The sequence below is a fragment of the Carettochelys insculpta genome, chromosome 2, assembly GCF_033958435.1.
Source record: "Carettochelys insculpta isolate YL-2023 chromosome 2, ASM3395843v1, whole genome shotgun sequence".
NCBI lineage: Eukaryota > Metazoa > Chordata > Testudines > Carettochelyidae > Carettochelys > Carettochelys insculpta.
In genome coordinates this window covers 271,658,930-271,679,830 of record NC_134138.1, presented here as the reverse complement: position 1 = coordinate 271,679,830, position 20,901 = coordinate 271,658,930, and the positions used below count along the sequence as shown (strand labels likewise).

At 43.1% G+C, this 20,901-nt stretch overlaps 1 protein-coding gene across 1 annotated transcript in view; it reads right to left on the bottom strand.

The window, feature by feature from the left end:
* AQP1 (aquaporin 1 (Colton blood group)) overlaps positions 1 to 20,677 on the bottom strand; it is a 41,654-nt gene extending 20,977 nt beyond the window's left edge. Inside the window, exon 1 of the mRNA XM_074985179.1 lies at positions 20,213 to 20,677. Coding sequence (XP_074841280.1) covers positions 20,213 to 20,602 — 390 coding nt within the window. The 5' untranslated portion in view covers positions 20,603 to 20,677. The remainder of the gene's footprint in view (positions 1 to 20,212) is intronic.
* Between the last annotated feature and the right edge of the window lie 224 nt (positions 20,678 to 20,901).

Below are 20,901 nucleotides of genomic sequence, written 5' to 3'. Positions count from 1 at the left end.
CTATTTCTGCATGTGGTGCTGTCTAAATGGTGCCACTTTTTGAAAGAGAGCACTAGTTCAAGACATCTCTGTACTCCTGCTGCGATGAGGTGTACAGGAGTGCCACAGTAGTGCACCCATTCTCTCAAAAACTCTTTCGACACAACAGATGTGTTTCTTAGATGTGGGCAGCATATCCCAAAATAGTGCCCGCCATGCAGGCATAGACTAAGTGTGAAAATATTCTTCTATAATACTGGGCTTGCTGAAATCATTCATTCCTGCAAACTTTCTTTTAATACATTTTTAGCGTGTATATCCTGGCATCTTTGGGGCAATATTATGATCCAGAGCATTAATAAATAATAGCTACAAGAATTCATATTATCTTTGCCCTACAGTGAATTCAATCTTTAGTATGTGAAGTTGAAGAAACTTCTGATAACTAGCACTACACATCCCCATGTTTGCAATTACACACATTAGCTCGCCCGGTTCATCTCCCTCCCAGTGCAGGTCTGTTCCCTAATGAACATTTTCTGTTGCTTTCTCCAACTCATTTTGAAATATCCCGAGTGATACAAATCTCCTCTCTTCTCTCAGGGGGCTGTTTCACAAACATTAACTCTGTAAAAGTGTTCCCTGCTGTGGAACCCAAACACACTGCTCTGTAATCTTATCCTGTTCCTTCTAATGATAACTCTTTGTGCCACCTTCAGTGATTCATTTCCCTCTTTTCTGTTCATACCCTACAAATATCAATACACGTTTATCATTGTTAGTCACTGTTTAGCCAACCTACAGAGTCATATTAAACCCTGTGCATCTTTATAAATCAATAGCTGCAGTTCTTCTGCACAACCATGTCTGTTGCTCTTCTCCAAAGCCCCGCAGTTATTTTATTGATAGACGGTAACTGTCCTCAGACTGGCTCATTGGTGTTCACCATTAACTCAGGTAAAAATGCACCACCTCTAACAATTCACATTGCTGTTTCAATTGGATATTGGCAGCATCACTTCCTGTCCTAGCCTCTATGTAGTGTTTCTACGCACAGTGGAACCGTTTTATCCCCATGGAGGAGGTAGCTCAGAGGTGTGGGTGGTAGGTGAAACAATATCTCTATGTCCAACTGTTATTTTAAAGGACTTTGAGATATTGTGGGGGTCACAGCACTGAAGTCAGTGGAACTACTCACATGACTGAAGTTAACTATGTGCTTTGTTGCATTGAGCTTCGTTGGGTCTGGCTGGAAGTGTATTATTGCAAACAATCCTTCAAAGCAGTTACATATGTGCATAATTTCAAGTCCATTGACATCAGTGGGATTACTCACATGTTTAAAGTTGCAAGTGCTTAAATGCATTATCAAATCAGGGCCCAGACACTGTAAGTTATTAGAAAGTTATGCATATTATGATGAAGTTGCCCTCTACATAACTTTGTATTTGATAATTCCCATTTAGTTTTGTTCATGACATGATAGGAAAAACAGTTAGAATTTGCCATGAGTTGAGTGTCTAATGATGTTAAAATCCTTTGCAATTGGCTTATTAAGTAATAATAGGTTAATAATTGTGTTTCTGTATGGACTTTTGTGAAAGAGCTCAAACCACTTGAGAAGCATGAATTCATTAACTGTTTGCCTGTGCAATGGGAGTTAATACACACATTATTCGGCTAGTTTTGATTTATCTAGTCCACCTTGTTACAAATTGCTGGGTAAAGTGAGACTTGGATACATTTAAGTGGATTTTTAACTGGAGCGTGTTCCAAAACCCACTGAGATCAATGGAAGCTATTGCAGGTAATCCATTTGGCTTCGTATCAGGCTGTTGTTCAGCTATAGAACCTGTAGAAGAATTTGGGGACATAACTTTCTGTCCTCTGTCAGACCCTCTCTCCCATCAAATTGAGATGAAAGAATTCTAGATGCCAACCCAGGCAGTTCTGTAAGCACAACAGCTATCTTCCAATCTTTGGACAGTAGACAACTTTAAATAATAAGATCCAAACACTGCCCTCCTAACCACTCCACTGTATGGTGAGAAACTAGTCCCTCCTTTTGTGTTTCAGGGCCAGACATGCTATAAAAAGAAGAATGGTGGCTTCATTTATATTAAACCAATGTATATAAATCTAACACATGCGTCCAGAGAGAGACAGTAAATGTCAGTATATCTACAGGTCTTTCACTAAGCATCACCAGCTGGAGGCAAAGCATTTGTGGAAGAGTCTCATTTACATTTTAACTTTGTATAGTCCCCATGGGAAAGTTTCCTTGTGAAATGATTTTTGATTTTGCTGCTGGGGAATGAAGTGGGAGATTTTCTTTTCTATACTGCATTAAATCTGATTAAACAAATTCCTTTTTAGAAACACATTTGGATTGGTTACCTCCTTCATTGGCAACTATGGAGGGAGTCTGACTTGCACTGGGAATTGGAGGGTCTACCAATTTCTTTGTGCTTATGACAATCTCCCCTAGCATGTAAACACTGGAATAACTATCTGGCTTTGTACAAACACCACAGTGTGGTCATTTGATGATTGCCTTCAAGTACCTTTAGTTTTATATTTCTAAACTCAAACTCCAGGTAAATTATGAACTCTTCCATGGAAGTAAGGAACTATTCACAGACTTTGAAGTCTGAAGTAGTTTATATTTAGTTTATACATAGTTTATATATATAGTTTAATTTGACAACTAAAATTCAGAATAGGAATCTGTAGTGAAGGCAGTAACTCCTTCTTTCTCATATCTCTTCCCTGATGATCAAGAGAGAAGTAACGTCAGGAGAAAAAATGGCTAAGAGCCAAGTGCTGTCTCCGTTAGAACCATGCAGCTCCTGGCTACTCTGTTCAGGTTCTCATGTGGCCCTCATCACCACACATTAAATTCTTCAGAAGAGATCTGGGAGAGAACAGTGGAGTGAGTGTGAACAGCAGCAGTAATAAGGGTGCTGTGCTGCTAGTTAAGAGAATCCAAGAACTGGAGAAAGGCTGCGCATCTGAGGTGATTCTTATGGGCATGGAGTGTTTTCTTGACAGAGCCCAGAATACAGCAGGATTTCTAGGTCACGTTCCCTTACCCAAGTAGTGGATTAGAGACCATCACCTATTTCAGGAAGAATACCTTTGTTGAGTTATTCAGCCACATTTCCCCTTCCACTGTCTTATTTATTTGTCTGTTTAGTTTCCTGTCCAGAAAAGAGGACCACTCCAGTGAATTTGACTTAATGGAATAACATGCTGCCAAAAACCCAGATTTCATTGTCTTCTATGGAACTCTACTCACTTACCATCAGCTCTGAAATCAGTTCTCAGTTTCAATGTGATTATTTATTTTTGTTAGGATTTTCTTTTTAAAAGACATGGCACTTGGTTCTGCCCCCACTTCCACTTGTGTAAACCCAGATGGGAGCCACTGATGTCTTGCTGCTATTGCTATCATGTTATTATTCCTGTGTCTACTGTGGCAGCACCTAGGAGTGCTGGTCAGATACCCAGGCCTCTATTGTACTAGGAGCTGTACAAACATGGAACTAAAATGATACAGCCAAAAAAACAAGCTAATAATCAAGATATAAAATGAGAAAACAGCTGGAGATGGCCAACAGGGCAGCACAAGAAAACAATGAGACAATTTGAATTCATAAAATAAATGCCCTTTATAAAAATGAAATATTTATTGTGGTATTTTTTTAAACCTGGGTTGACATATTCAGAAAATAGCTAATGAAGATCATTTTTACATTCTGAATTTTTATCAGCCTTTTATCAGCCTGTTAGTATGGCCCATTGTTATCTAGTGTTACCAGTTAAACTCGAGTGTGAAAGCAACCACTCATTCACGATGAATCACTGTGAAAAAAGCAGGAAACTTCTAAATGAGAACAGGAAATTTTTTAGAGCTGTTTTTTCCTCCTTTAAAATTTGTCAACTAATGCAGTGCTTAGAAAGGCAAGAAAAAGATGCCATATATTTATCTTTATAGAACTCTGATTCCAACATTTTTCTAGTGTTCTCTTATCCTTCAAACAGCTGTCATCTTCCATCCACCCAGAAAGCCACATTCTTGGCTGTCCTGAATGGACCCAGCACCACTGACTTCCATAAAGTTTTAGGCATTTACACAAGCAGAGAATCTGACCCAGGCACTCTCATGTTACTTTCATTGCTTTCCTCTCTCCTGCCTCTCACCAGGGAAACCTCCCATCCCCTTCCTCTTTACTCTCAGGTTGAGGTGCCTCATCATCTGGTTCCCAGTCAGGACTGATATCAACAGCTACCCAACGAAAAATGCCAAGTCAACATTCTAGAAAGTGACATTAGCTGCTTCCTTACAAGCCAGGAAGGGTGGTCACAGTGGCAGTTTCCCTACAAACGCTAGCTAACCCATCTCAACTTAAGAGTGAAAAACTAGCATGGAAAACAAACTCCACCAGAAGTGGTGGGGGTGAGAGGAGAAAGTTCCATTTGTTCACTGACAGAAGAAATATAATCCGATATGTTCTGGGCAGTTCAGCTCACTCTTAAATTGCAGGGACCTCCTCATGGGGTGAAAAATATCACACATCCTTTCTTAATAGCTGGGAAAAAAACACAAATAGTTCTGATTCGGTCTACTGTGTCCCATTTTTCTGCAAATCTACACATTTTCTCACACATTATGAAGCCATATAGCAATATATAGTATTTAAATAGCTCATTTATCGTGGGGATTTCAGACCACTGTCCTAACAGGAATATTTAACTCCTCCTAATAGTCTAGCCACAAGCCAACACTCCAGTTCCAAGCAGAAAACATCCTCAGGAGTTCTCTGTTTTAAGCCTAGGAATTGGACTGGATTGGCAGGTGGATGGTCTCAAAAACCTGGGGATCACTACACCCTTTTCCCTCAGCCACACCCACTGTATGTTGAGCCCGAGTGCAGCGTAGCAGCTCCTCTACAGCTCAGTACCATTTAAGGAGCTCCCCAGCTGAAGACATTTTCAAGAGGCGGTTCAGATGGCTTCAGAGCTACTTCACTCCATGGGATAGGAGCATTATTGTATCGTACATTCAGGGCCACCATGCCAATTCTGTCTCCTGAAAAAGGGATCAGGAGGATATAGGTCCAGCCATTAAGCCGATGTGTTGATGGGGTGGACAATCTGACTTGTTTTCTGGCATTATGAGATGTGCTAACCCAAGTGCAAGGATCTCATTTGCTTAGCGATAAGAATATCTCATAGTACCTAGAAAAGCTGGTTGAGGTCATATATTTTACAGAGAGGCTGACAGCTTTGCCAGGCCACTGGGCAAAGCAAGAGGCCCTGCTCCATGCTCCTGAGAGAGATGGGGCCTTGGGTGGAAGAGCCATGGGTGGGAGCATCCAGCCTTCAGCACCAGCCAGACTGTGGCACAATTGCCCCTGCCCCTAGTCCTTAGCACACCTGGTGCTTTCGCATCCCCAGGCAGCCCTAAGAGCCACCCGGCATGTACCATGTGGCACTCCAGTGGTGATTCAAATGGTCAAAGGCTCCAGCTGCAGTGACTGGGAGCTCTGGGCCCTTTTGTATCTCCAGGCTGTAGCCAGACAGATTCCCCCCTTTTTTTGCTCTACTCCATCTTCTCTCTTCTAGGTTCTTCAGAGCGCCACAGAGTTAAAAGAAACAGCTCAGCCCTGGAATGCCCAAGGGCGCAGATGTGCTTATCTCAGACAGTCTTTTGATGCTCCGGAGCAAAATGCAACATAATGACCCTGAATGGGCGGAAACCAGACAACCAGACAACAAAAGACAAATGGGCTAACAGACAGCTGGGGCCTCGGGCTGCCCTTAGCTAGTACCATCAGTTGATCCACCTACACAAATGTCCCAGATGAGGAAACCTCCGGCCCATAAAGAAAGAATGCCCTAAATTATCTCCACCTCACAGGTGTGAACTAGATCCTTGAACTCCCTGTGAGAACTAGTGTCACGAGGCGATCTATTTCAATTGGCATCTTTTGAGATAAGGAAGAGTGTACGTGACCCAATGGGTATAAAGTAGGGCCCAGCAGCCCCCTCTAACTGAACTCCAATTACCTCAACCTGCCGGTCAGGAAGGTCTTTGCCTCCCGAGGTCCCAGGGGACTCCCTTTCCTCGTATCGCTTCTTCCCGAGGGACTGAATGAAAACGTTGGCCACGCTACGTTGGGTAATGCAGGGATGAGAATAAGACCTGTTAAGAGTATTGCTTTTGCTTTTGTGCACATTCAATAATAGATCTGGATGGGAGGGCGAAGGTCGGTGCCTCACAAAACTGTACAGGAACTCAGCCAGGCACCGTCACCTGAGGACAAAGCCCAATTAAGACAGATTCTTGGAATTTTGGGATTTTGGAGAAAACATGTGCCCGATTTTGCTGTAATTGCCCGGCCCCTGTACAACCTGCTAAAGAAAAGTGCCACCTGGGAATGGACCCCTGCACATGAGGAAGCATTAAGGCAGCAGATAAGTGATATACATACTTATCAAGCCCTGGGTCCAATTCACCCCGATGCTCCATTCCACTTGTACCTTACTGTAGGAACCACAGGAATGTCTTATGCCCATGGCAAGAGAGTGACACTGCACCCAGATGCCCCATTCAATTCGGTTCAAAGTCATGGCAGGGGTCGCAGGCAAATTATACTCCATATGAGAAAGTGCTCCTGGCAGCCTACACAGCTTTAAGGGCAACTGAGGAGCTAACTCAGACTCAGAATATAACTATTCACGCTCCTCTTCCAATTATTAAATGCATATTGGAAGGGAAGGAGCTGCCACCAGGTGTAGCACAGAAAATGACAACCCAGAGATGGGCACTGTACATACACCACAGGGTAGGTGGTTCAGACACTGCACAAAAGCCCACCATGATTAAAGAATCTTTATGAAAGGTGGGCATGCCCGAGGAATACCACCTACCCCCACAACCATCTCCTATCCGAGACACCGCTCCATTTAACCCCTCTCACCCTGAGGGAGTATGGTTCATTGATGGCAGTGCTAAGCTAGTTAAGGGAAAGTGGAAGGGAAAGGCTGCAGCAGTCCCAGCAGATAACTCCGCCACACCCCGACTATGTTAATTGAAGGCTCCGCCCAACTCGCAGAGCTAGCAGCAATTAAACTCGCTTGTGAAGCCGGAGCCCGTACTATATACTCTGATTCATATGCCATATGGGCAGGCGCCACCCAGTGGATAGATAACTGGAAGAATAACAACTGGGAAATAGGAGGAAAGCCCATATGGGGACTGGAATATTGGAAATGGCTCTATGATCATGCCACCCAGCAACCCCTAAACATAGGACAAGTGTCAGCCCACCAAAAGAACAACACTCCAGCTGCACAGCTAAATAACCTGCAGCAGCTCAGATCTTTACCACCCAGGTAGATTGGGAGCATTTATACATACGGCTACATGAGACTCTGGGACACACAGGGAGTGATGAACTGGTATGGCAAGCCCATACCAGGGGGTGACCTATTACCCACCAACAAGCCAGAGACTTGGTGCAAGCCTGTGCCCTCTGTGCTGTAACCAGGAAGCACATAACTGAAGGACAACAATTTGCCAGACTGAGAGATGGGAAAACACTGTGGGCAACCTGGCAAGTTGATTACATCGGTCCATTATCCACCACAAGACAAAGGTGGAAATGTATCCTAACTGGGGTAGAAGTCATTTCAGGAATTGGTTTTGCTTACCCAACTCGATTGGCAACAGCACCATCAACCATTATGGGACTGAACCGCCTAACAGCAATCGTCCCAATACCCCAAGAAATCCAATCAGACAATGGCTCACACCTTAAGAATAAACTTGTGCAGGAGTGGGCCCTCCAAAACGGAGTTCAATGGGTTTTCCACCTCCCGTACCGACCCCAATCCAATGGCATAATTGAGCGATGGCATGGGCTATTAAAGCATCACTTAAAACCCATGGATGGTACATGGGAGAGTAGACTGGACACTATAGTACAATGTCTGAACAATCGGCAAACCCCTACAGGTAGTCCAAACAGTAAGGAATTCTTCCCTACAGGAAGAGCTTCTCTGGCTCAAACTGCATTGCTCAAGGATTCTAAGTATGCTCCTGGGGACACCATTGTGATCAAACACCCTAGCCTTGGTACACAAACGTGTGTCCTCCAATCATACAGCAGAAAAGGTGTGTGGACCACCTCGGACTCTGGACAGGTGCCAATAACGAGCACTGAGGCTTGGATTGTATCCAAGACCGGCTGACTTTGTGTTTTCTTCCAGGGGATAAAAGGCAATTACTACCTCAAGCTAGATATACCTCAAAAACGTTTATCTTATCTGTGTAGCTGACCTCAGCCCAGACAGCAACATGACGCTTAAACTTGCTATGGTGCTACTGTTAATCACAGCGGTCTTCGCAATACCCGAGCATCCCCTCAAGAATGCTATCCAGACCATCACATCTGCTTCTGGTGCCACAAACTGTTGGATGTGCACCCTGTTAAACTCCTCCACAGGACTGGGAGTTGAATTTGTTCCCTTAAACCTAAATGGCTGGTGGAACGAGCGACATCTTCAGATGGGGACCCACCTGGTTCGATGACAGCAACCCCTACTACCATGACCTCCGAAATGAATCTGGGGAGAGGCCAAGGGGGTGGTGTGAACACTGGCAACCTACGGTATGGCGCCAACCATTACAGTATGTAATGGGAACCTCTAAAGTAATGTATCCTATTTGTTTTGAAAATGGTAATGGTACCAGGCCCCACCTAGGGTGGCTGGAGTACCAGCAATGCACTCACACTTTGGCTTTCTATAACAAACTGGGAACCTGGGATGTCTACGCAAACCCAGGGAGTACAACCCACCAGGGGCACTTAATCTGTTGGGGATTTCTTGTCAATGTCTCCCTTGGAGGCACACCTGTACATAGTAATGTTACCATTGTTCCCCTGAATTTTAGCCAGTACCCCAAGGGGAAAACCTGGTATAATAATTATTTGTATATCATCCCCACTATTGGACAAATCTACAACCCCACACTGGTAAATAGTAATACTTTCCTTCCAAACCAGTGTGCTAAAATGGCTCTTTTCCTAGCAGACCAAGTCCTACAGGTCCTGCTTGCTTTATATTGCACAGCCACCAACACCAGTTATTGTATTACTCACCATACCCCAAAGCAAGAACCCACAAGACAAGGGTGGTATAAGGGACCCTATTCCTCTATCCTAAAGAAGGAGCCAGGACTATTTTTATCTGTGGAAGCAAAGCCTATAAGTATCTCCCAATAAACTAGATAGGACGGTGCTCACTAAGGCATGCTGATCCCGGGGGACTTACTGTGCACTCCTACATTATGGCTCCAGATGTCACTAACCTTGGAAGCTTCCTGCATCGATCACCAAAAAGAGTTTCCACAAACCCTCTTATAGAACGCCCTACAGATTTTCACCAGTTTACTCATGCATTCCTGCCCTGGCTTGGAGTAGCTGAGCTCGAGAAAGCTGTAGTGAATGTATCTGGGCAGGTAGAGGAAGCACTAAACTGCACTGCAGACACCTTAGGCTAACTCAATGAGCAAATTCAATCAGTGGCTTGTTTTGCCCTGCAAAACAGAATAGCCTTAGATGCAGTCTTAGCCCAGCAGGGAGGGGTATGTGCAGTAATTAACCAATCTTGCTGCTTTTATGTAAACAACCCAGGGAAAATTGAACAAGATGTCTTTACAATAAAAGGTGCAATTAAAATTTTGCATGCCATCACTGAGGATGGAGTAGCTTCATGGCTAGATTGGCTAGCCCAACATTTGGGACTTTCATTAACTCCTTTACTTCATTCTATCATAACCACTTTGTTAACCATTTTAATCACTGTGATTGCTTGTTGTGTTATTCTGTGCATTGTTAAACATTTAGTTAATGTAGCTGTATCCTCTGCACACATTCAGTATATGGCGTTGGAAAGCGATCCTAACCAATCCCTCAGTTGTAAGTCACCTAATGAGGCCATCCCTACGGGCCGATTTTAGTTTCCTCCAAGCAGGGCAAGAGGTGCTGGCATCACCACCACCTTGCCGTCTGGGACATAGTGAGGCGTATCAAGGGGGTGGAATGTAGCCAGACAGAGTCCCCCCTTTTTTTGCTCTACTCCAACTTATCTCTCCTAGGTTCTTCAGAGCACCACAGGGTTGAAAGAAACAGCTCAGCCCTGGAATGCCTGAGAGAGCAGATGTGCTTATTTTAGACACAGTCTTTTGATGCTCTGGAGCAAAATGCAACATAACGACCCTGAATGGGCCGAAACCAGACAACAAAAGACAAATGGGCTAACAGACAGCTGGGGCCTCGGGCTGCCCTTAGCTAGTACCATCAGTTGATCCACCTACACAAATGTCCCAGATGAGGAAACCTCCGGCCCATAAAGAAAGAATGCCCTAAATTATCTCCACCTCACAGGTGTGAACTAGATCCTTGAACTCCCTGTGAGAACTAGTGTCACGAGGTGATCTAATTCAATTGGCATCTTTTGAGATAAGGAAGAGGGTACATGACCCAATGGGTATAAAGTAGGGCCCGGCAGCCCCCTCTAACTGAGCTCCAATTACCTCTACCTGCTGGTCAGGAAGGTCTTTGCCTCCCGAGGTCCCAGGAGACTCCCATTCCTCGTATCGCTTTTTCCTGAGAGATTGAGTGAAAAGATTGGTCACGCCATGTTGGGTAATGCAGGGGTGAGAATAAGACCTGTTAAGTGTATTGCTTTTGCTTTTGTGTACATTCTGTAACAGATCTATGAATTGTTACATGCTAGCTATTGATAACTAAAGAAGGGAAGTACAAACCTTGTAATCTTGTAACAAAGTGCAAATCTTGTAATCTTGTAACAAAGTATAAACCTTGTAATCTTGTAACCATAAGAGTTAAGTTCTTTAGTCAATAAATAAGTAACTGACAAAGTTTTAACCTAACTGTTCCTGTTACTGTGGAAACTGAACACAAAAAAAGAACCCAGCTGCTTTTTCAGCTGTATGAGCCTGGTCGCTGGTGGGGAGTACTGAGAGCTGAGCGCTGAGTCATGCTGCCTCCACAGAGCAGACTTTTGGGGCACCCGTCAACCTCCCTGGCTGCCCACTGTGAAGGGACTTCTGGTCCTAGCAGTTAAAGACTCAGGTGTAGGAGGCTGTCAGTACAACCACTGAGGCACCCGTCAGCCTCCCTGGCTGCCTGCTGCAAAGGGACTGTCTGTCCTAGCAGTTAAAGACTTGAATGAAAATAAGGGCACACGTGGTATCTCACCCGAGCATTGGTTAACACAGGCGCCAAGGCATCATCTGTCTTCTCCCTTCCCCTACCCCCATTAGCAGGCCTGATCTTCTATTGAACCTGCTTCTGTTGGTGTGAAAGACAAGCTTTCAGACAAACACAGCATTCTTTTTGAAGTCTGGGAAAGGGACTCAGAGCGTTGCAGCTAAATATATTCTGTTCCATCTTGTGGCCACTCAGCTGTGACACTTTGCTTTCTTCTTCCACACCTGAAGAAGAGTTCTGTGTAAGCTCACAAAAGCTTGTCTCTTTCACCTACAGTAATCCAAAAAAAGATATTCCCTCACACACTTTGCTTTCTAATAGCCTAGGACCCACACAGCTACAACAGCACACCAAACAATTATGGGTATATTATCCTTTACCAATAGGGGTTTCCAAATGCATATACTGGGTGCAACTAGTCTATCACAGACAGCACATGACATTTTTGTCTCAGGAAGGAGCAGCTGTGCAGACTGAGAAACACTAACTAATTTTTAGATGGGTAAGAAAGGAACTTCTCCAAGTGAAACTACAACAGCACTTCAAAGAGGTGACACAGCCAGGAAATAATGGCAAACTCTCATGTTCTTCCTAAATTAACTATAACGCTTACCCCTGGGTTCCACTTGTATATCTCATTCAAAAGATGGATCTTCTCTCACTATGGAAACAAGCTACTAACATAGCAACAGCAGTACCGTTTTCAAACAAGTGATTCTTCTTGTGCCTCTGTGTCATATCAAAGTCACACCATCTCCCTGGTTGAATGTTATTAGCTACCATTATAGTATGAAGTTCAGTTAAAACAATGAAATATTATAATAATTCTATAGTTCTCTTTGTGGATGCATGTATGGAATTTGGCCTCACAATCAGCTTAAAGAAGACTCAGGTGATGGGCCAAAACCTGGGTAACGAGCCATCTATCAATGTGCTAGACTACAAACTGGAAGTCGTCCAGGAGTTCGTGTACCTAGGCTCGACGATCTCGGACAACTTGTCACTTGATAGCGAGATCAACAAGTGCTTTGGAAAAGCCGCCACAACGTTCTCCAGGCTGACGAAGGGAGTATGGGCTAACAATAAGCTCACCGTACACACCAAGGTGCAGGTCTACACAGCCTGTGTTTTGAGCACACTGCTGTATGCCAGTGAAACATGGACTTTGCGCTCAAAACAAGAGCAGCGGCTCAACACGTTCCACATGCGCTGCCTTAGGCGCATACTCGGTATCTCATGGCAGGACAAGGTCCCCAATAGCGCAGTGCTTGAGAGGGCAGGCACCGCCTCCATGTTCACCCTTCTCAAACAGAGACGTATGTGCTGGCTGGGCCACGTCTCACACATGACAGATGGCCGAATATCGAAGGACCTCCTCTTCGGCGAACTGTCATCCGGAAAGAGGACGAAAGGGCGACCTAAACTGTGCTACAAGGACACGTGCAAATATGACCTCAGTGCTCTCTCTATCAGTGTGAGCACCTGGCATTTGCTCGCCTCAGACAGGCACGCCTGGAAACAGGGAGTGAAGGAAGCTCTTGCTATGTATGAAACTACCTTGGTGAAGGAAGCAGAAGACAGGAGAGCCCTCAGGAAGATCCGTGCCCGTGATACCAGAGCGACATCTGCCTACTGCTGCTCACAGTGCAGAAAGAACTGCCACTCCCGGATTGGATTGCACAGCCACAGAAGACTCTGCTAGAATCAGTCCAACTGGGGCACCAGCCCATGATCCCTTGGGATCGAAGGATGCCTACTACTAGTTCTCTTTGTCCATCTCCTCAAAAAAAATCTCAAAATTGCTCTAAACATGATATACGGCATGCAAGGATCATTTTGTCCATCACTGAAATATAGCCACCTCTCGAGGGCAATACAGCAGCTATTGGGTATTTTTAATAGTATAGGAAATAACACAACAGGGTAGGCCAGCAGCAGAAAGAGAATACTGTATTTTATTCAAACCACTGAGGGCATTTAGGTAGGCAAACTGTAAGTAATTACGTTGAAATTTGACTAAGGTGCAAGGATTTATAAATAGTCATGTCTTCTGCAAGGCCTTAGATTTATGTGTCATCTTTTCACTGGTACATCTGGCAGTCCTATATTCCATAACATGAGGCTAGTTCTGAGGACAAAAAAATGTTGCCTACTCAATCACATTCATAAACTTTCTACAATATTGGGGTTTTCTTTGTAAGCCTCACCACCCAACTCCTGACCCAGTCTGATCTCATGTTGTTTAAGATTGCATGAGCTCACAGTCTGAGGCTGCGGTTGTAATGAAAGAGGGAAACAGGAAAAACTGAATCACCACGTCAGGACAATATGAGTCTTTCTACCATATGTGGAAGCTATTCCTGGCATGTTGGTTAAAACACAGCTCTGTTCTTTTTCTCTATTCTGTGTTCAAATATGCATGAATTATCTATATCTATATCTACATCTATATCTATACCTACATCTATATATTTATTGGTTTGGTGTGGCGTAACCAAAAAAAAAATTGTTTCAGGTCCATCCAAACCTAAAAGTTTTTCAAGGTTTTAATGAAGAAAAATGTGACAAAAGTTTGACACAAATCAAAAATTTCACTCCATTTTCAAGTTTTTAAAAAAAAAAAAAACTTCTTTGAAAAGACAATTGAAATTCAAACCAAAAAGTCATTTGACACTGAAAAATTGAAATGATTTGTTTAGAAAATGTCAAAACAATTGTCAGTCTGGGAAATTCAATACAACACCAAGGTTATGTTTAGACTGCAGTTGTACCTCATAATAATGTACACAATTTGCTCAGTGCAAATTACATAAATTATTTCACGATACCTTATTTCGACCTTGGTGCCATCCAAATGGCACAAAGTTCAAAATAAGGCCTCTTCTGAAGGTTCCATTACCTCTCTCATGATGATGGGTAGCGGAACCAGAATAATGCACTTAAAATAGTGCTGCTAGCACTGCTATTTCAAGCCCAGCGAAAACCGCGGAGTTGTTATTTTGGGATACACTTGTATCCCGAAATAGCAACAGCAGTCTAATCATAACTGGAGAGACCACTCTCAGAGAGTTACTTGTACAAAGCACATGAGGATGGATTTGTCCTGTAATAGCAAAGTGCTGAGGTAACGAGTACTATGCAAGTAGTGGTTATTGTCATTCACTCACCTTGCTGTGATAAAGAGATAACGTTGTGGTGAAATCCCCTGCTCCCTTCCTCTTTTGGGCAAGACTTTTGGTTTATTTCAAAGCCTGGTTAACCAGACAATACAAACCATTTGGCCTCCTCCCTTGTACAGTCCTGGTTCTGCCATTGCTGATTCATCTGTTGAAGAAAGCTTTCTTGGGTATGGAGCTGGTAGAGGGACTACCCATTAAAGATAGTGTCCAAAGCATACTTGCTGAATAACATGCAAGTAACCCCATAACAAAAAGAACACCTTTATAAGGGCAATTCTACATGAGGGGAGAATGAGACTATGAGACTAGCATATCTGGAATCAACATACCTTAGGGTGACCTTCTCCACTGTTCCTACAACAGAAAGTCAATGGGAGAAACTCTCCAGTTGACTTCCCTTGCTCCTCACAACTACAAGGACTACCAGGACTGATGAGTATGCCCTGAACATTTGATTTAGTGCATTCCCTATTAGATGCACTAAATAGAACCCTGGAAGGCTGACCTCCAGAGCATTGCTCTTCCCCTAATTATTGACTTGCAGTTGGTGTGATCTCTTAAAAGACTAGCCCCAAATGTGTCCCAACATATCGAAACTAAGTCTGTTCAAACGATAGAAAGACATCTCCTCTATGTAATCAGTTTCTGTCAGTCCACTGCATGCTCCCTTAAAACAGTCAGTGGTATTTATTGTTCTTGTTTTTCCTCCTCTAAATCTCCTCTAGTCCCCATTTCTGTTTACCTTGCTTTGATTCTTTTTTTCATTTACTTTAAGGCAGAATTATCTCTCATTTTCCAAACTTAAAGAAAGGTCTTCCAGAACAAGCAAGGACCTTGCTTGCTAAGCTTCACAGTGGGGCAGTAAAATATGAATTTTCACAATCTTATAATTTTAATAGGGGAAATTGACCTGCAATATTTTTACTGCAATTAAACATTGGTAGGCAGCAAATATCTTTGCTGCAGCAGTTATCTTGCCACTTCTTAGTTCCCTTTTGTCTTCTTTTCATTAATCCAGGCATGTGCTTGCCTAGTAATAGTCTGCTTGGTGTAAATGGCTGACAGGTCTGTTTCAAAGAGAGTCGTCAGCTACATTTAATAGCCAAAGCTTTGTGACCTGGGTTTACTCTGCTCTTGCAGTTTTACTATGTGCAAACTAGTCTGGGGATGGAAATCTGAAATGATGCAGTTAAAAAGGAAGATGCAAGATGATGGAAAAATACAACCTCCTTTAAACTGCAAGCAGTTAGCTTTCCTGTGTTAACAGTGCCAGGGTTAAAGACTAACTAAGGAGGGCCAGATGTAATACAACTGCACACACCCAACTTTATCTCTTACTGTACCTCAGCACTAGTGCCAGAGTCAGAGCCTGCTGAATTAAATATATGTATTTACATGTATTTACCTTCACAAAACAAAAAAGTAGTCATGTAGCACTTTAAAGACTAACAAAATAATACATTAGGAGATGAGCTTTCATGGGGCAGACCCATTTCTTATGCCTCACGAAAGCTCATATCCTAATAAATTATTTTGTGATCTTTAAATTGCTCCATGACTGGTTTTTTTTGTTTTGTGAACATACAGACTAGCACAGCTGCCTGTCTGGGACTATGTACTTTCCTTGACTTTTAGTGACTTTTGGATCAGGCCCCATCAATATGGTCATTGTGGTGATTACCTTAGAACCAAAAAGTCTCTAACAGTAAAGCCATTAAAGGCATTTTATACTTTTCCCCTGCTACCTCCACCCTTTTTCTCTGCACCCTTGCATCTCTCCTGGGGTGTTTTTTATAGTTGCTATAATTTTGCTTAGTTTCCTTTGCATTGCTTTTTGCTGTGGGGAGGCACTCTGGGCCACAAAATCTGTGCAAATTTGGGCCCAATAAAGTTACTACAGAAACAACTCCTCCAGGAATTGCAGCCCAACCAAAACGTCCACTTCTCTTTTTTCTACACCTTCACAAGGATGTGCCCTCTCATTCCCCCTGAAAGCTGGCAGTCTGAGTTCTGTCCCTTCCCTATTGTACTGCAGTTAAAAGGGGAGCCGCTACACAAATGCAGATATATATCCTTTCCCAATACTGCTCTTAGGCTTGAGTTGTGTTTCTCCCCATGTGACCTAATGTGACAGGTTCTGAAAACTTTCTGGGGTCAGGGCAGCTGCTGTGCTCTTTTCCCCAGCACAAAACTTTGCTAACCGGCCAATCTGGGCTTGCTAGTGGGAAGTGAATAAACTTTGTTTTCCTCTCTATTTCTCTCACAGGGAAAACAACAGCTGCTGCTCTCCCCATCTCCAGGGAGATGCCCCCACTGAGACTCCAGCCAAAACATGCAGCATCGAATGAAAAATAAAATAATTTTTTCTGAATATTTGACTGTGAAGATTATTGAGACCCATGCTCAGGATGATACTCAGAAGCACCTTAGAGAGCTACATTAACGGCATGATGAGAGTGCTGCCCAGTGTCCTGGGCAAATTCCATCATGGGGACATGCTTACATAGGCTATGTCCACACAGCAGCATTATTTTGAAATAAGGTATCTCAGAAGACATTTTCCGGAATAGCTTATTTCAAAATGGCGCATTTGCACACAAAGTCAGACTCAGCTATTTCGAAATAGAGCATCCAGATGCAATACAGCCTATTTCAGATTAGAACCCTTGGACATACCATGCTGATAGACCCCAGTTGCTGGCACAAGAGATTGAACCTGTGATCATGGAGGATAAAACCCTGTGCTCTGCCACATGAGCTAAAAGCCAGCTGGATCTTAGCCAAGGCTATAGAGCAGAGACCTCACTCACCTTAGTACATAGTATCATTGCCTCTGGGGTTACAGATGCACTGTAGTTTATTTCAAAATATCCCCTGTTCCCTGCCAACACAGCCCCTATTCCAAAATCTCTCTTTTGAAATTCCTCATAGAATGAGGTTTACCCAATTCGAAATAAGCCAGCCGCTAATTAGAAATGATTTCAAAATAGTGCTTGTGTTGTGTAATAATAATAATAACAATAATAACAATAATAATAAAACTCACAAAGTTATTCCAGAATAGTGGTCATTATTCCAAAATAGCCATGCTGTGTAGACACACCCATATGAGGCTAGAGCTGTGAAATACCCTCCCCCACCCCCAGCAAGGTAGTCTTTTCCTCCAGAAGCACAAAGTCCACTGAATTCCACTGAGCTGCTGTAAAGAAGCAGAAGGCTTTTCTGCTGCTGATCAGGGGGAGTTTTTCAGGCTCTTGGGATAAAATGGACTCTCATTGCCACCTGGGGCAAAATCACCAGTGATTTCCCCTGAATACTTTATATAGGTAATTAGATTTGGCTGTCTGGGAGGGCAGTAGGAGTAAATATTGGCTCACCTGGAAAAAAAAATATGGGTCCTGATTTTGTGGTGTATTGCTTAAAGGCTGAGGCCCTGTGCCCAAGTGGAGGGGACACTTTTTCTCAAGGGACAGCTCTTTTGCTCTACCAGCCAGGCTCTATTCACTTTATTATCCCTATGTCAGTTTCCTTTCTGCCTTCTTATCATTTCAGCACTCTAGTCCCAATTCCCTGCCCACCGACTCGTCCCCTTGTCTGTGCAATGTGTATAGCAGCCTCATAACTTGAGGGTCATCAAAGAAACAGGAGGGGTTTTGCCTGGTGTCACATACCCAGGGGAGGAAAAAGTACTCCAGAAGTTACTCGCGTAAAAGTACAGCTACTTTGGGAGGAATGTAATTAAGTACGAGCCACTAGTGTCTCTCTGAAAAATTACTTGAGTGAAAGTACACACACAAACACACATCACATCTTAATTGTGCTCAAGTTTCCAGAAGTGAAAGATGTGGCACTTTTACTCAAGTAAGTTTTGAGGTACTTTTCCATCTCTGCATGTACCCAGTCCACAATGGTCCAGGTTCAGGGTACTGAGATGCAGATGGGGAAATACAAATGCAAACACTCTGGGAAACAGACCACCCACATGTAATGGCAGCTGGCAGCTAGGTGTTTTCAGGAGACCTCTTTGGTTTCATCATGTCCCATGTGTTTCACATCTGCATAGTCTCTGGAGCTGGCTTCAGAGGGAACAAGAACACACTACCTTTAGACCCTGATCCAAAGCCTACAGAAGTCCATGGAAAGACTCTCATTGATTCCTGTGGGTTTTGTGTCACATCAATAATTGGTATCTAAATTTAGAAGCTGAATGGATAAATGGATCACCAAATGCCTGAGTCCACAGATTCGAGGGAGATAAACAAGCAATTTATATCATAATGCAGCATGAAGACCAGTGACACCCACATGTTACTCTGGAGTAACAAATAAAATATTACCTTTCTGTGTGTGTTTTATAATTTTCATTAGCTCCATAGCACATTAAACCACTTTATATTTTTTGTTCAGCTCATACTCTAACTTTTTTTGCCTATTTTCTCTTGCCCATAAAGAAGTTACCTCTGGCAAATGACACAGGATCAAACCCATCACTTGGAAATATGCTCCCTGAATTCAATGGGATGCTGAATATTAATGCTATAAATTGTAGTCATAAAAACTTTATATGCAAGGAACTTCCAAAGGATTTGAAATAAATGTACTTTACAGAACTGATGTAACTAGCCATAAGGGAAATCCCAGTATTAATATTCCTATAGGTAATACTAACAAGGTGTGTGTGGCCATGTGACTGACATTGAAATAAGCTCATTCTAATCCACACAAATGCTTAAAGATACCTGTGTCCATTTAGTTGCCTCTCTGGTGAAATGCCAGCATTTTAAGGAGGAAGAGCTAACTCAAATGATTTGAGCAACTTTAATTACATTATTGTCCACAGACAGGGCCAAAAATATTTGGTTGTAAAAATACTGAAACTAGGGCTCCTGTTATAGACAGTTGCCTCCCCTCCTCAGGGACAGTGCAATTTAGAATTCAACATTTCCATGTCTATTTATGAACCACCAAAGAGACAAGTGGCAGCTGTGACTCAGTGTCAGAGAGCAAGTTGGCTCTCAGTGTAAGGCACAGGTATTTTACTGTAGAATTTTGAACACAGGATTTCCTTTGCTATAGATTGCCCCTACCCTTTTGTTCTCTTTCTTTCTCTGTGATTACTGAGATATCTGTGTTCCTGCACAGCATTCATGCTGGCATTATCTGAACCCCTAATTTGGTAGCCTGCAAGAGCAACCTGAAAACAATAAAAATGTACATCCCTCTATGCACATTAAATGTCATCACCAGAACAAGACACAGAGACTGAGAATTTCAGTCTTCTAAGAGATTTGAACACCCAGTTGTCAATAACTTTAATGGGAATTAAGCATCAAAATCCTTTAGGCAAGTTAGAATATCTCATACTTGACATAAAAAGGAAACACAAACATAATGTGATTCTAGTAATCACCAACATACAACTTCCTGATTCAGGAAAGAAGAAGACCTTCTCTTTGATCTCTGTCTCCTATACAATGGTTTATATATCTTTACGCTTATAGCAGTAGACAAAGTAGCAAGTGACAGAGTAAGCCCTCAAACGCTGACCCTGTGGCAACTGAAGTCAAGGCAGAGTCTTTCATTGACTTCAGAAAGCTTTGGATTAAACCCTCTTTTAAACACAGTTTCTTGCATTGTGACTGGCTGCCTCAAGCAATCCACAGACACCTGCTTGCTCTCCCCTGTAGGTTATTGGTTTTGCATTAAAATGTCTTCTCAAAAGTGGGAAAGAAAAGCTCATCTGCTTACCGCATTGAGTCCAAGGGAGTTGTTTGGAAGAGACGAAGTGACCCCCGAAAGAATCGCAGTGGCTACTACAGCACCTAAGCACTGTGCAATAATGTACATCAAAGCCTTAAAGAGGCTGATCTGACAGCTCAGCAGAAGACCCAGGGTCACCGCAGGGTTCAGGTGGGCACCGCTGATATGGCCCACACTTTGTGCCATGGTGGCAATAGCAAGCCCAAAAGCCAGGGAGACTTTCACGTTATCTTGAGTAGCTGTTGCTGTCTTGTTGCCGACTACAGGGAAATTGTAGCCAAGTGCTGAGCCAATGCTGATAAAAATAAAGAGGCTCATAGCTAAGAACTCAGCCACCACAGCCCTCCAAAACATTTTCTTTTTGAATTCACTAGCCATCTTTTCTCTCTCTCTCCCTCCCTTTCTTTGCCTGGTGGTTTCTTTTCTTTCAGCTCTGAGGAGAAAGCTGAAGAAAAAACAGAGTTCTTGGAATATTTATAGGGCTTTGGGTGGTCTGTAGGAGGAAAGGGGTGTTACACAAAAGGAGGAAAGAACATCTACATAGATTGATGTAAGGCAACACGTGTGCCAAAGTTTTTTTCCTCTCTTCTTTTTTTTCTTCCTCTCTTCCCCTCCCCTCAGAGACTCCAAGCTCTGCTGCAGTTTTAAGAGACTTTTTTTTTTAAACATCCTTATAA